Below are 14,876 nucleotides of genomic sequence, written 5' to 3'. Positions count from 1 at the left end.
GGTTTTTTGTAGGGCTTTTAAATTTTGACACAAGACTGTCAACTAAAGAAATGAGGAACAACTGGGAAAAGGATGTCGCGGCTGTGATTTCACCTGAACTGGAGGTAAGCAGTGAGTGGCGGCTGTGTTGCTCCCCTGCCCAGAAAGGCTGGCTCCCGGCGTCTGCTGAGGGCTCCCTGCCTGCTGCCCTTCATAGTGGTGCCAGCAGGAGCCTGTGGCTGAGCCCGACTCCGATGCTGTCCACCTCCAGTCACCCCATCCTCCTCCTGTCCCCAAGTGCTCTTCCCTCCTGCAGCTGCTCATGAGTCAGTCCGAGGAATTACTGGGAATCCAAGTGCAGGCAGTATTTTTCTCTCCATTACTTTTTACAGCAGAATGTAATGTACGAGGTAGAGAAGCAAACTATCGCGTAGATGCCCACTAAAAATGAACCGGCAATCATACATGAATTACTCATCTAGCAGTCACGATGCTACTAAGAGTAATATAGGTCTCTGAATCTCATTCTGTTTGGGGAGACATAAATCCATAAACAAAGAACACTGAAATTAGAATAAAAGATCAAAGGAAATGCCTGATGACACACTCAGAGCAGGGGGCAAACTCCCTAGTATGCAGATACCCACTGGTGGAATGACTGGGTGTTCCAATCTGTTTGTAGCAATACCTCACTTCCAGAATTGTTTTTCTCCACCTAGCATCTAGAGAAAACCCTTCCCACCATTAATATTCTGATCAGCCAAGACAAGCGTATCAGCTCTAACCCTGTGGCCAAAATAATATATGGTGACCCAGTGACCTTCCTGCCCCACCTGCCCCGGAAAAGTGTGGTCCATTGCTCTAAGATTTGGAGCTGCAGGAAAAGAATTACAGTTGAGCACCTCCAGCACATCGTGGAACAGAAAAATGGCAAAGAAAGTGTGCCCATCCTCTGGCACTTCCTGCAGAAGGTACGTCTGGCTCACCCTGCCTGCCTCCCTTTTTCAGTGCAGAGTTCCCCAGTAGACCTGAAGGCCCTGGGCTTTTACATAGTATAATCATTCCTAAAGACAAGACGTCTTCACAGACTATTTCAGTGCTTTGATTTTAAATGGAATGTCTGTAGCAGAAGACTCAGGGACAGAGATCTTCATTCATATCAAACCGTACGATCGCCTAAAGTGTCAAGTCACAGACGAAATACACACCCAGGTTGGGATTAGCCGTGGCCTGTGGGGAAGCTGGAGGCCAGGAGAAGGCCTCCGTCGTCACTCAGCCAGACAGAAAAGGAGGCAGCTCTTTCCCAGCCGCTCTGTTCCTCTGTCTGCAGTGCTGGAGCATGGGCAGGTCAAACCAAACTCCCCCCTGTGCCTAAGCATCGAGGTGTAGGTGGAAGATGCCAGGGAGTGGGTGTGTGCTGACAGTGGTGGGGTGCTGGGGCGCCATCAAGGGTACCGATCACGTCTGTTGGAATTAGAAACACACACTTTTTGGCCGGGCGCGGTGGCTCACGCCTGTAATCCCAGCACTTTGGGAGGCCGAGACGGGTGGATCACAAGGCCAAGAGATCCAGACCATCCTGGCCAACATGGAGAAACCCCGTCTCTACCAAAAATACAAAAGAATTAGCTGGGCGTGGTGGTGCACGCCTGTAGTCCCAACTGCTTGGGAGGCTGAGGCAGGCGAATCTCTTGGACCCAGGAGGCAGAAGCTGCAGTGAGCTGAGATTGTGCCACGGCACTCCAGCCTGGCAACAGAGAAGGAAGGCAGGCAGGGAGGGAGGGAGAGAAAAGGAAGGAGGGAAGGAAAGCAGAAAGGAAGGCAGGGAGGCACACTTTTCTAACTTTCATCCATTTGCACTTTCATTTTCTACGATAGATTTTCTAATCATTTCTCTCCATGAACTAGTATTTGCTGTCTGGCAAGGCAGAAGATGATTGTAAGTTTGTATTGGTCAGTTAGAAAATATCAGCTCCAATGACAGGAAGGACTTCTTCTCAATGCTGTGCTCTCTCTCTGAGGTGCAGTTTCATCATATTGAAGATGCTTAGATCCTAGGTCTTCGGAAGGACACCCAGGAATAACACCAGCCCTTGCTGCCTGAGCTCTGGGTCTCTTCTCTCCACACCCAGCCAGTCACATGGGCCCAGGGGGCACACTTCCTTCATCAGCCTTTGGTGCAGGTGGCTGACGTACCGGCTCCACAGAGGCTGGGCTCCACCTTCTCCGTCCTCTATTTCTAACACGTTGCACTGTCCACAGACTTGCAGGAAGAGCAGGAGGGCCCTTTTTCCATTTTCAAGCTCCATGCCATGTCACAGAAAATGACACTGACCAGATTAAGCTATAAATACAAGTCTCCCCGCCAGCCTCAAAGTCTATATCCCCAGTAACATGTTTTTAGGTAAGTAAAAATTGTTACCAGGTGGTCTTCCCTTCTCCAGGAAGCAGAGCTGAGGCTGGTGAAGTTCCTGCCTGAGATTTTGGCCCTGCAAAGGGGGCTAGTGAAGCGGTTCCAGAACGTCCCGCAGGCTGAATACCGCTCTATCAGAGGCTTCATCAACAGCCACAGTTCAGGTGTGGCTCTGCTCTGACGAGACCAGGACTATCTTGCATTTGGTGGTTTGAAAGGATCACTGCAAAGGGGGGCGGGGTGGGGGGGAGGAAAGGAGGGGCTCATGGGCGCCGTATAGCCTAAGCCCTTAGCATGAGATGAAGGGTACTTGAACCCCAAAAACATCAGAAGCTTTTGCTGCAGCTGAAAAGCAGCTCCCTCTCTAGCTCTGCAAACTCCGCTCAGCGCTTCAAACAGCACCTCAGACACGCTCAACTGCACAGAGCAGCAAAGATGGGCTCCTGGCAGAGCATGTAACAAGGGCGGTGTGGCCCCGGCAAGGGGGTTGCTGTCACAGGGCTCTTACAAAGTGTTCTATTCAACAGATGGGTTAAGGCAGCTACTGCAGAACAGAATCACCATCTTTCTGTCAACATGGAACAAACTGAGAAGACCGCTTGAGACGAATGGTTAGTGTCCTGTCCCCCATCACTAAGCATTCCAGGAGAGCCTGGTCTGAAAGCTTTCCCATTAGCCCAACTCGGCCCATCCTGTGAACACAGCACTGTGTTAATGCTTAACTAGTGACTCTTTCGATGGCAGTGTCTGGGATGAGGAAAATAAACCCTCAGTCCTCTTCAGTGCCTAAGCGGCTTGAACAAGAGAGAGCTGAGAGCATTTGAAACTCATCAGCATACGAGATGGCGCAGAACCGGGACCCAGCTCCTGGCTCTGTGTGGAGCTGATGGCTTCTGCACCCTCCTCTCCACGCCTAGATTCTGTGAGGAGTTGAACTCCTCTCTGCTTAAGAATAACCCTGTCGTTTAAAGGTGAGATCAACCTACCTCCAGAGTACTGCAGCACAGACTTGGATCTGGACGCTGATTTTGAGATCCTTCTGCCACGTCGACGGGGCCTGGGCCTCTGTGCTACCGCTCTCGTCAGCTACTTGATTCGCCTACACAATGAAATCGTCTACGCGGTGGAAAAACTCTCCGAAGAAAACAGCAGGTGTGTGCATGAGCTAACCGGAAGTGGTGCCTGCTCAGCCCGGGGTCCCCAGCCCAGTGCGGCAGACAGAAGCCAGCCTCAGCCCCTTCCCTAACAGACACTCCTTCAGCCGCCCTCACAAGCCAGCGACCACCCAACACCTGGGTATGGTATTCATCTGCTCCAGCTGTGAGAAATCACACAGGAGCCGGCTCCCTGCAACCTAGAGCCCTCAGCCCGTGCGCCCGGCCTGGAGGCTGGCCTGGATACCGAGCGCTGTCCTTCTGCCCCTCAGCTATTCCGTGGATGCCTCCGAGGTCACTGACCTGCACGTCATCAGCTACGAAGTGGAGCGGGACCTGACCCCGGTGATTCTCTCCAACTGCCAGTACCAGGTGGAGCAGGGCAGGGAGACCCTGCAGGAGTTCGACCTGGAGAAGATTCAGCGGCAGATCATCAGCCGCTTCCTCCAGGGCAAGCCCCGGCTGAGCCTCAAGGTAGGGCTGACTCCACCACTGCTGCTGGTCTGGTCGGTGCGTCTGCTGGAACAGCAGCCCTTGGAGTGTCTCTTGTGAGAGGGAGAAGCGCCTCACCCGCAGTTATCTGCGTCCCCTCCCTGACACCCACACAGACCTCTGTGTGTCATGGAGCCCATCTGTTCCTGCTCTCCTGCAGGGCCATCTGCACCTCAGTCCCCCAAGGGACCGCTGAGCTCTTTTTTTCTGAAACAGGGTCTCACTCTGTTTCCTAGGCTGCAGTGCGGTGGTGCCATCTTGGCTCACTGCACCCTCCCTCCACCTCTGGGCTCAAGTGATCCTCCCGCCTCAGCTTCCCAAGCTGAGACCACAGGTGTGCACCATGACACCTAGCTAATTTTTGTATTTTTTGGTAGAGATGGTGCTTTACCACATTGCCCAGCTGGTCTTGAATTCTTGGGCTCAAGGGATCCACCCGCCTTGGCCTCCTAAACTGCTATTACAGGCGTGAGCCACCGCACCTGGCTGACTGTGGAGGTCTTGATGGCCTCGTCATCTAGATTATTCTACCACAGTTAATGGCACTGCCACCCCCACAGCCCCTCTTCCTTCAGCCTCCGCGGAGAACCTTCCCACAGGCACCACTAGCTGTGCCTTCTGGGTCCTCATCTGACTGCCAGAGCCCACTCGAGTTAAAAGCATTCGTCCGTAACCTGGACTGCTGGCAGTTCCTAACTGGTCCCCACCTCCAGGTTCTTCAGTCCACAGCCTAAAACCCACATCTGGCTTTCTTCATACTGTGCTGATGGCCCTGCCTGGCCTTCCTGCACATAGGATAAAGCCGACACTCTGTGGTCCAGCATGGGAGGCCCTGTAGCCTGGCCCAGCCCAGCCTTCCAGCCCTGCCTCCAGCCCGAGCCACCTCCCTACCCTGCCTCCCACGACCTCACGCACGGGAGCCGCAGCAGGCGCTTCCCATCTCTGTTCTTTCACCCGATGGCACTCATTCCTTCCAGCTGCAGTCAAATCTACTGGACTTACATAGATCTATCCCCGCAACACCCGCAAGTGGGCCCGGAACTGAGAGCCCACAGCTGTTTATAATTCCGCCTCACTTCCCTGTCCTCCAGCAGTGACTGCCGGTGCCTGGTCTCTGCCTTCAGTGGCTGAATACATGAATGAGCCATACACAGATACCTGTTGCCCTCGCACGTCCTGTGGCGAACCAGGCCACAATGACATGACAATATCTTGTCATGTAACTGGCCATTGGGGCTCAGCTGGATTCCCTGTTGTGCTGTTTCTGTAAACAGTGGGTTAATGACAGGGAGGGGCGCTCTCTGCCAAGGGATACACTGGGCAGTGTGGCACTACACTAGAATTCTGGCTGAAGATTCTGTCATCTGATGGAAATGTCCACGATAGATTTAATTTTTAAAAATTTTCTTTCTCAATTTAGGGAATACCCACCCTGGTATACAGACACGACTGGAACTACGAACATCTCTTTATGGACATCAAGAACAAAATGCCACAGGTGGTCCCCATAACCCTTCTCCTTGGCACGGGGCTTTTTGCCTTCTGAGCGTGTTTTCATCCATGTTAGGTCCGCTCCAGCCCTGGGTGTTTGCTGGGAGCCGCAGTTTCCATGGCCTCCCTGAGGACCCCAGGGGGCTCCCTAAGAGTCCAGTGCTCTTTGCAGAGGGCAAGCAAGACAGCAAATCAGCAAGATTTCTTGTAGAGTGAAAGCAGATTGACATCTTGTGGGTTCAATGCTTAGGAATGATGTCATGGCCATGCATGCTGAGGCAGAAAGGCCACGGAAGCAATCTGTTCCTGCTCGCTGCATGCTGGTTTTGGTGGCAGACCTCTGTGTGTCCCATGGTCTCCGGGGTGGTTTGAAGATTCACTGCCCTTGTATCTATTTCTATGGAAAGTCTGGACAACTGCCTGCATAGTGCGCCCAAGTGTCAACTGTTACGTTTATAGTTGACCCCACCTGTGGCTTGGGCAGTGAAGGGGCTCAGCTCTCTTACCAGGTGGTGAGAAACAAGAAGCCAGCCCATAAAGGTCCCTCTCCTGCTTTTCCTTTCCCAGACCTCCCTCCCCAGCTCAACCCTCAGTGCCATCAGTGGACAGCTGCAGTCCTACAGCGATGCCTGTGAAGCGCTGTCTGTCATAGAAGTCACTCTGGGGTTCCTGAGCACAGCGGGCGGGGATCCAAACATGCACCTGAACATGTATATTCAAGATGTCCTGCGGATGGGCGATCAGACGGCGCAGGTGTTACAGGTGGGTCACACAAAGGCGCTCTCGAAGGAAATCAGCACAGCCCCTCATCCTAGTCTTCCTGCTTCCTGCTGTCATAGGACATTCAGGGAGTGCCACTCTAGGCTGCCTGAAAAGAACGGGGAGATAGGAACAACCGCTCACGCGGTCAGTCCAGTGTAAACACACAGGGGACAGCAGAGGCACACACGTGCTAGAAATGCCAGCAGTCTAGACAGAGCCCAAATGTGGCTGAGCACGAGGCCCCTGCTAACCGCGTGGTGTGAATGGTCTCTGAGGTGCTGTAGGCGGGAACTGGCGGACAGAACAGAGAGGGCCTTCACGAGGGAAATCACATGAGTACAGATGGAGTGAAGAGAAGAATGCCCGTGTGGAGAGCACTCAGGTTCCACTCAGGAGAGCACTAAGGTGACACCTTAGCTCCCCACTCAGGAATTCTGTTCCTCCTGCAGGCCCTAAACAGATGCCAGTTAAAACACTCCATTGCCCTCTGGCAGTTCCTGTCTGCTCATAAGTCTGAACAGCTGCTGCGACTGCAGAAGGTGAGTCGGGTCTGTTCCTCTTCGCTGGACAGAGGGACTGACCGCGCTCCTTTCTCCCTGCAGGCTTTAATGTGTCATTTGGTCTTCCATCGTTTTAGGAGCCATTTGGGGAAATCAGTTCGAGGTACAAAGCAGATCTGAGTCCGGAAGATGCTAAGCTCCTCGGCACATTCCTGAATCAGACTGGCCTAGACGCCTTCCTGCTAGAGCTGCACGAAATGATGGTCTTGAAACTAAAGAACCCCCAAACCGAGGGGAGCTTCAACCCCGAGTGGAGGTATGGATTCGCACACCCGTTGGGCAGGGCAGACACAGAATGTTCTGCTGTCTTTCCTGTGATCTTCCACAGACACAAAAATAGTTCTTACCACAGAATCCCATTCCCTGCTTTTTGCCATTACCACGGCACCCGAGAACCAACTTTTTGGTTTTAATCTCTATTGGTTTTTTTTTTTTTGAGACGAGTCTTGCTGTCACCCAGGCTGGAGTACAGTGGAGCAATCTCAACTTACTGCAACCTCAGCTCACTGCGACCTCTGCCTCCCGGGTTCAAGTGATTCTTGTGCCTCAGCCTCCCAAGTAGCTGAGACTACAGGCACGTACCACCACACCTGGCTAATTTTTGTATTTTTTGTAGAGATGGAGTTTTGCTATGTTGGCCAGGCTGGTCTTGAACTCCTGATCTCAAGTGATCTACCTGCCTCAGCCTCTCGAAGTGCTACAATGAAAAGGGGTGAGCCATCACACCCAGCCTCAAGTCATGTATTCTAATTTTAACAAGTAGCCTTATTATGTCAAAGAGAAGTACATTTTAAATTTGAGAGAAAAAGCTATACCAGGCTGAGCATGGTGGCTCACCCTGTAATCCCAGCACTTTGGGAGGCCAAGGCGGGTGGATCACCTGAGGTCAGGAGTTCAAGACCAGCCTGGCCAACATGGTGAAACCCGTCTCTACTAAAAATACAAAAATTAGCCAGGCATAGTGGCAGGTGCCTGTAATTTCAGCTACTCGGGAGGCTGAGGCAGGAGAACTGCCTGAACATAGGAGGCGGAGACTGCAGCGAGCCGAGATCGCACCACTGTACTCCAGCCTAGGTGACTTTGTCTCAAAAAAAAAGAAAAAGCGATGTAAAAGCGGGTCTGAGAATACCCAGCACTGGGTATCATCCATCTTTTACAGTTGCCAATCTAATGGCCAAAATGGCATCTCATTTTCACTTATATTTCCCCATTTACTGTGAGGCTGAACATATTTTTTAGATTTATGTATATCCTCTGAATTGCTTTTATTTTTTTGAGACAGTGTCTTGCTCTGACACCTGGACTGGAGTGCAGTGGTGCAATCTCAGCTCACTGCAACTTCTGCCTTCTGGGTTCAAGCAATTCTCATGCCTCAGCCTCCCAAGTAGCTAGGATTACAAGTGCCCGCCACCACCCCTGGCTAATTTTTTGTGTTTTAGTGGAGACGGGGTTTCTCCATATTGGCCAAGCTGGTCTCAAACTTCTGACCTCAAGTGATCCACCCACCTTGGCCACTGTGCCCAGCCTGAATGACCTCTTGATATCTTTGTTATTCTTCTCCTGGGCTCTTTGTCTCCTTCATGGTTTGTAAGGGCTCTTCGCATAGAGCAGGGATTAATGTTTTATGCTCTGTGTCACTGTGCTCTATCTCAGCCTTTATGAAGTCTGACAGAACTTTCCTATAAGGGTCTATACGAAAACATACCAAGATGATAAACTATCCTCTCATCAGAATATAAGGGTTTGTGAATGGTGAGGCCTTGTGTTTTATACAACCCTGTAAATAAACATCACCTTGCTAGACGGCCTGAAGGGGCCGTCATGGGGCTTGCTCCGGGGACTTCTGCAGTGTCTATGCACTGCGTGTGGGAAGCCGCAGCCAGACACCAGAGCCTCGAACCCAGGATGGGAGAACCAGCTCGGGAACTCAGTTGACTGACCTTAAACTGGTCAGGATTTCTGGTTCTCCTGAGACTGAGTCACCCAGGATGGAGTGCAGTGGTGCAATCTCAGCTCATTGCGACCCCCACCTCCTGGGTTCAAGCAATTCTCCTATCTCACCCTCCCGAGTAGCTGGGATTATAGGCACCCACCGCCACGCCCAGCTAATTTTTGTATTTTTGGTAGAGATGGGGTTTCACCATGTTGGCCAGGCTGGTCTTGAACTCCTGACCTCAAGTGCTTCACCCGCCTCGGCCTCCCAAAGTGCTGGGATTACAGTGTGAGCCACTGTGCCTGGCCTAGGATTTCTGGTCTTAACATTTTGGTTCTGCTGACAACTGGAAAAAGTGACATAAGGGGACTGATTTGTCCCTTCTGTTATATGGGAGACTGGTGTGTGTGTTGTTTTTTTGAGACAGGATCTCACTGTCACCCAGGCTGGATGGTAGTCCCAGGTCAGGAACTCAGTTGATTGACCTTAAACTGGTCAGGATTTCTGATTCTCTTGAGACTGAGTCTCGCTCTGTTACCCAGGCTGTAGTGCTGTCGTGCAATCTTGGCTCGCTGCAGCCTCCACCTCCTGGCCTCCAGTCATCCTCCCATCTCAGCCTCCTGAGTAGCTGGGACTACAGACATACACCACCACGCCCACCTAATTTTTGCATTTTTGCTAGAGACAGGGTTTCACCATGTTTCCCAGGCTGTTCTCCAACTCCTGAGCTCCAGTGATCCATCCGCCTCAGCCTCCCACAGTGCTGGTATTACACACGTGAGCCACTGTGCTGAGGAGACTGTTTTCAATGCACTTATTCTTTGATTTTTCAGCCTGAGAGACACTCTGGTAAGTTACATGGAAACTAAAGAAAGTGAAATTCTTCCTGAAATGGAATCTCATTTCCCAGAAGAGATACTGCTCGCCAGTTGTGTCTCAGTGTGGAAAATAGCTGCTGTCCTGAAACGGGATCGGCAAATGAGATAGAATCATTTCCTCAGCTGTCTTTGGATAAGACTTGGGAGAGAAGGCTCCTCTCTCCTCGCCCCCAGCATGGACTTCATCACTGACTGGTGCCTTTGCATTCAGAAAGAAAGCTGTCAGCACAGCACGAAATTCAAGACCAAGGTGTGCTACGTGAGCTGACAGCTTTCTGAAAGCCAAGCTGTTTCTGAACCATGCACATATATATATTCTAAAACTTCCTCATCATGAGTACTGTTCATTAGGAGATGGCAATGGAGATGAAATTGGAAATAAACCATTGTTTACATCCCAGGAGGCAAGTAGCTCAGCCACACGCAGTAATGATCTGTGTCTGCAGCCCGCTTGCCTCTGGCACTGCCCACCCCCCTTTTTTCCTAAATCTGTGCTCACAGAAGAGAATCTCATTTTCTTCTTTCTTCTATGCCCTTAAATTCTGAGTACTGTACATATACTTCTGGGTTTCCGGGATGATGTAAAAAAGTGCCAGACTGTTTTTTGTCTTCTCACAAATACAAGAAAAATCAGGGCATTTTGTGAGTGCCTTAAGACCAAACTAACAAGATGTGACCCATCCCCTCACAATGAGACAATGAGTCACTGCCAGATTTCAGAGGGTAAGAGCCAAAAGACTCATTGTGAAAAGCACCGGACTTGGGCCAGTGACATCATCAGGGCCTCAGTTTCCTCATGCATAAAATGAAGGGAGTGGATTAATGGCCAAAGATTCTTCTGATCCTAATATTTTAAAATTATGAGAGAAACCAGAAGACTGTAAAGCTGGGTCCCAGGCCTGGTTCTGGCAGTTCCGTGGGGAGTTTTTATCTAGCATCATGCCAAATAAACATGCAGTCTCCATGTGCTTTCGAGTATATGAGTATCTAGTCCTTTTTGCGGTTCTCAGCCAAGGCACAGAAACTAAGACATAGAGTGTACAAAACCAGCTACGTTTCCAAGGGAGGGAAAAGAAAACAGGCCCGGAGCCGGGATCTTGTGCTGCCTTTTTAATTTCTAAAATCTGCTTTGACACTTAACGACCTCTCTGGACTAATTTCTCTTCCTAGGCAGCTCAGCACAGCTGCTGACAAGTTAGAGGCAGTACCCTTAATGTACATTCTAAATGAGGTAACAACTTAATCAACTTGAAATGGGGCCCAAGGAGTGAGAGCTACAAAAATACAAAATGCTTGTCCAGGACTCAGCCACGCACATCTTGGGCAGCACAGGCAGGAGGCCCAGAAGGAGCTGTGCTCCGTCCTCCTGGCTGTGATGTCGCCATCATGGTGTCTGATGAAGGGCAGAGTGACTCCAAATGCGGGCAGTGGCCGGTTCCACACAGTCACCTATGATTGCTTCTCCTTCTGGACTACGCAGAGCTGCTTGCGCAGAGCTCTGCATTCCCACCGCCCCGTGACGGGTGTGGGGCCGGGGGCTTGTGGGAGTCCTCAGCTTGCATCTGGAGCGCCTTTGCTGCCTCCGAGCTGGCCGTCAGGTGGCAGCTCACACCCACGGACTCTCATGTGCCACACCTCAGCAGCTGGGAGTCGGGTGTCAGTCCTTCTGTGAAGGCCTTTGTTTTTCCCTTTGGCCTGGGAGTTTTTCCCATTTTTATGCAGGGTTTTTAATTATTTCATTTGTATGCTGCGCTCCAAGCCTTAGCTGTCATTCTCTTGCACTATCTTGTTTGTATAGAAATACACGGCCTAGCACAGGCAAAAGTGAATTTTATTTTACTTGGTATACCTGTCTTAATAAATTGGAGTTTTGCTGCTAAAGAACCCTTCTCTTTGGAGGCAGAGCTTCTATTTAAGGCACACAGACACCAACTAGGCTTTTGGGAATCGTTTCTGTGGTTTGTGGAAAGGCCCTCGCAGGTGTCGGTGAGGTGGTATGTTCAGACAGAAAACACGCTGTGCTTTCGCATGTGAGATGGGAAACTTTTCCTCTGGACAGAACGACAGCAGGCCTGCGAGTCCACGGTGGAGTTTCGTGCCACTCCCTCTAGCTGATCTGAGACTTAAAAGCTGACAGCCCAGCCTCAGAGTGGAGCCCCCGTGCTCTGCCTAAAATGATGACACTGGAAACAGCAGGGCTGTAGCTGACAGGGAGTCAAGGTGGAGCCAACTAACCTCATCAGCGAGTCCACTTGTGGGGTGAGAGAGAAACAGTGAGCCTTCCAGGAGCCCAATTACACTTGAGTGCTGAAAGTGCCACTTTAGGGGCAAAATTGCATCTTCTCTTCCAAAAAGGAAGGGCTCTTCCGGGTGAGAAACCTGTGGTCTGGAACTGCAGCTAGAAGCTAAGGCATGCTGGCCTGCGCAGGAGACTTGCTATGTCTGCCCTGTGCCAGCCTCGCCTCCCCCTGCAGTTCCCGGTTCAGCTGTGGATGCCTCCTCACCAACCCTGACCTTCCCCTCCAACCCTTCATCCGTCCTCACACCGTTTCCCTGGACAGCTGAGTGCTGTGGAGTTCGTGCTTCCAGCCTTACCTTGGTGGTGACTTAACTGAAAATCCCCGTAACTGCTCATTATCTCCTCTTCTTTAAGACCTCACTGTGAAAAAATTAGTCGAGTGTGTGCACCTGTAATCCCAGCTACTTGGGCGGCTGTGGTGTGAGTACTGCTTGAGCCTGGGAGCTTGAGGCTGCAGGGAGCTGTGATCGCACCACTGCACTCCAGCCTGGGTAACACAGACAGACCTATCTCAAAAAAAATAAAATAAAGATCTTATGTGTGTGTAAATTATTTGCTTTTCATTAATGGTTATAAGACTGTCATTTGTTAACTGAGATGGCCATGAGCTATTTCAGTCATTCCTATATGTTCAGGCAATTCCAATTTAGAAACAAACTTCCAGTGCTAAATAATTATCGGGAAGAAAACGTCACCTCAAAGGGCCAAGTAGGTAAAGCTGCCCAAGTCTAGCTGTGCACATAAGCACAACCTGGGCCCATACAGGCGAGTGTTAGAGGCTGGAGGAGGGGCCCTGGGTGCAGCGAGTGCTGCCCTAGAGTGAAGGTAAACATCTGATTTAATACATTCAGTGTGGCGTGTAATGAGGCTGCGGAACTCGGGAGGTGGCCGGAGAAAACCCGAGCCTCGAGCTGAGTAACAATGAGAGCCGTGATTAGCACTGATACTGCATTACGCACACACACTATTCTAATCCCATCACGTTCATTAATTAAGCTCAGCCATTACGAATCGTTTCCAGCTGGAAAAACCACCACTAGGAAAGTGCATTTTCCCCAAGAGGGCAAATTTGGTTAAAACTGACACCTAATCACCCTCTCTGCTGGATATGCTGGGGATAGCCCTTTTGAGGAGGTGGGGTGTATGGAAAAGCAACCTGGGCCCAAAGCAGGGGGATGTTAGAGAGGAGGAGGGCCCTGGGCCCAGCAGGTGCTCCACAGCCCATAAAACACCTTCAGCTCTGCTGCGCTTCCCCTCACACCTAAACTTACTAAAGGGTCCTACCTTCCCCAGTATTCCCTCACGATCACTACCACCTGTGCCCTGAAGCACAACAGAACCTCAACCCAGGGGACAGCCACTTCCTCAAAACCCACGAGCTTTGCCCCATCCCCACGGACCCAGGAGTGACTCCTAATTATCAAATCCAAGGGCTCCTTCGCCCTGGCCACTCTGGAACCCAACAAAGCCGACACAGCCCAGACCCGCCTGTGAGGCCTGGCTCTCCCATTTGCCAGCTCTATGGCTATGGGCCAGCGGCTTCAGTTTCCTCGTCTGTGAGATACCCGTCAGTGCTCTGATGGGAAAGAAGCCGGTGTAGGTCAGCAGTGGAGCACAGTGCACGGGGTGCAGTGGGCGACGCTCATTCGTTGAAAACTGACCCTGCTTTCAAAGCCTTATCAGTTGCCAAAGCTGTCTGTAACCTTTCCGGAGCCTCAAACCCTAGAGTCTCATTTCGTCTTTTGTATCTTCCCCTCTGTTTAGTCTAAACTGCACCATTTTGTAAGCCCCCTGCCATGTTGCAGACTTTAGTAAAAGTCAAACATCCCACGGGGGTTCGGGCCATGAGAAGCTGCCTGCCTCTTACATTCTGCGGGGACAAAGTGCAAGGAGCGCCACATTCCGCCGGAACCACCTCATCCTGGGAACACGTTATCTACAGCTTCAGGGACAGCAAGCCAGACTGCCCAGACCCCTCCCGCCCGGGCCTATGAGTACCCCTGCAGGTCATCGCCGGGGGCTCTGGCACTAAGCTGCTCGCCCACCTCCACAGGTTTTTGCAATACACCTGCGTTGCTGTAGAGCCGCCCGCGCGCGCTCGCACTCTCTCGCTGCATCATTAACCCTCACCTTCCCTTTCAAAAGCTAACACCCTTGACATTTATATTCAGACTCTAATATACATATGTTATATGTGTATATCTATATATACACAATACACAAACACGCGCCCTTCTGAATCCTCCCAGGAGAATATAAAACCACGGGTAAACTGCTACACTTCAGCCTCACTGGCTGCCTTTCAGTGCTTCAAATACACCAACCGCCTCCCCAGCCCGGGACCTCCACGCGAAAGCTGTTCCATTCCCCCACCATGCCGTCTCGCTCACCCTCCACGTCTCCTCGGTATCGCCTCTCATTAAGGCCTTTCCCGACCACCGGTCTGAAGTCGGCTCCCCACAAATAAACAATATTCTCCCTCACAGTATTCGCACAGCAGCTGGCACAGCGAGAGTACTGAGCCAGCACTGGCTGAGGAGCACGAGGTGAGAACCGACACCCCCAAGGTCGCCCGTACTTGGTCTGGTAGGGGAGGCCTTCTGCCCAGATGAAACCCAGTACAAGGCTGCAGCCCCGCTCCCCGCCACGAGTCCAGCCCGCTAGGCTGCGAGGAACTGAAACACACGAGACCAGCCCTCAAAAGCCTGAGGGCATCCCTGAGCTGCCGTCGGGGGGCCGTCAGCGACAGGCGCTCGCTAAGTGCTCCTGAGGCAACCGCCGGGATGTCCTGGGCCTGGCGAGTCCTTTCGGGATTCGCCAAAGGCGGACGCTGACCGGGTGGAGGAGTGGGACCGGCAAAGCCGGACCGCCCTTCTCCAAGAGCGGAGGGGCCGTGCCCGCCGGCTCTCAACAGG

At 51.7% G+C, this 14,876-nt stretch overlaps 1 protein-coding gene across 6 annotated transcripts in view; it reads left to right on the top strand.

Annotated features, from left to right (window-relative positions):
• The window catches only part of RNF213 (ring finger protein 213), a 120,557-nt gene extending 109,917 nt beyond the window's left edge, over nt 1–10,640 (top strand). For all 6 annotated transcript variants that reach the window (XM_012452752.2, XM_021666394.2, XM_021666393.2 and 3 more), the window contains 11 exons: nt 13–104; nt 699–950; nt 2,424–2,556; nt 2,920–3,003; nt 3,364–3,544; nt 3,819–4,020; nt 5,459–5,536; nt 6,097–6,291; nt 6,741–6,830; nt 6,929–7,107; nt 9,618–10,640. In XM_012452752.2, coding sequence (XP_012308175.2) covers nt 13–104; nt 699–950; nt 2,424–2,556; nt 2,920–3,003; nt 3,364–3,544; nt 3,819–4,020; nt 5,459–5,536; nt 6,097–6,291; nt 6,741–6,830; nt 6,929–7,107; nt 9,618–9,771 — 1,640 coding nt within the window. In that variant the 3' untranslated portion in view covers nt 9,772–10,640. The remainder of the gene's footprint in view (nt 1–12; nt 105–698; nt 951–2,423; nt 2,557–2,919; nt 3,004–3,363; nt 3,545–3,818; nt 4,021–5,458; nt 5,537–6,096; nt 6,292–6,740; nt 6,831–6,928; nt 7,108–9,617) is intronic.
• The last annotated feature ends 4,236 nt before the right edge of the window (nt 10,641–14,876 follow it).

The sequence above is a fragment of the Aotus nancymaae genome, unplaced genomic scaffold, assembly GCF_030222135.1.
Source record: "Aotus nancymaae isolate 86718 unplaced genomic scaffold, 86718_ANA_hifiasm-v0.15.2.pri h1tg000089l, whole genome shotgun sequence".
Lineage (NCBI taxonomy): Eukaryota > Metazoa > Chordata > Mammalia > Primates > Aotidae > Aotus > Aotus nancymaae.
This window is presented reverse-complemented; position numbering and strand designations above follow the sequence as displayed.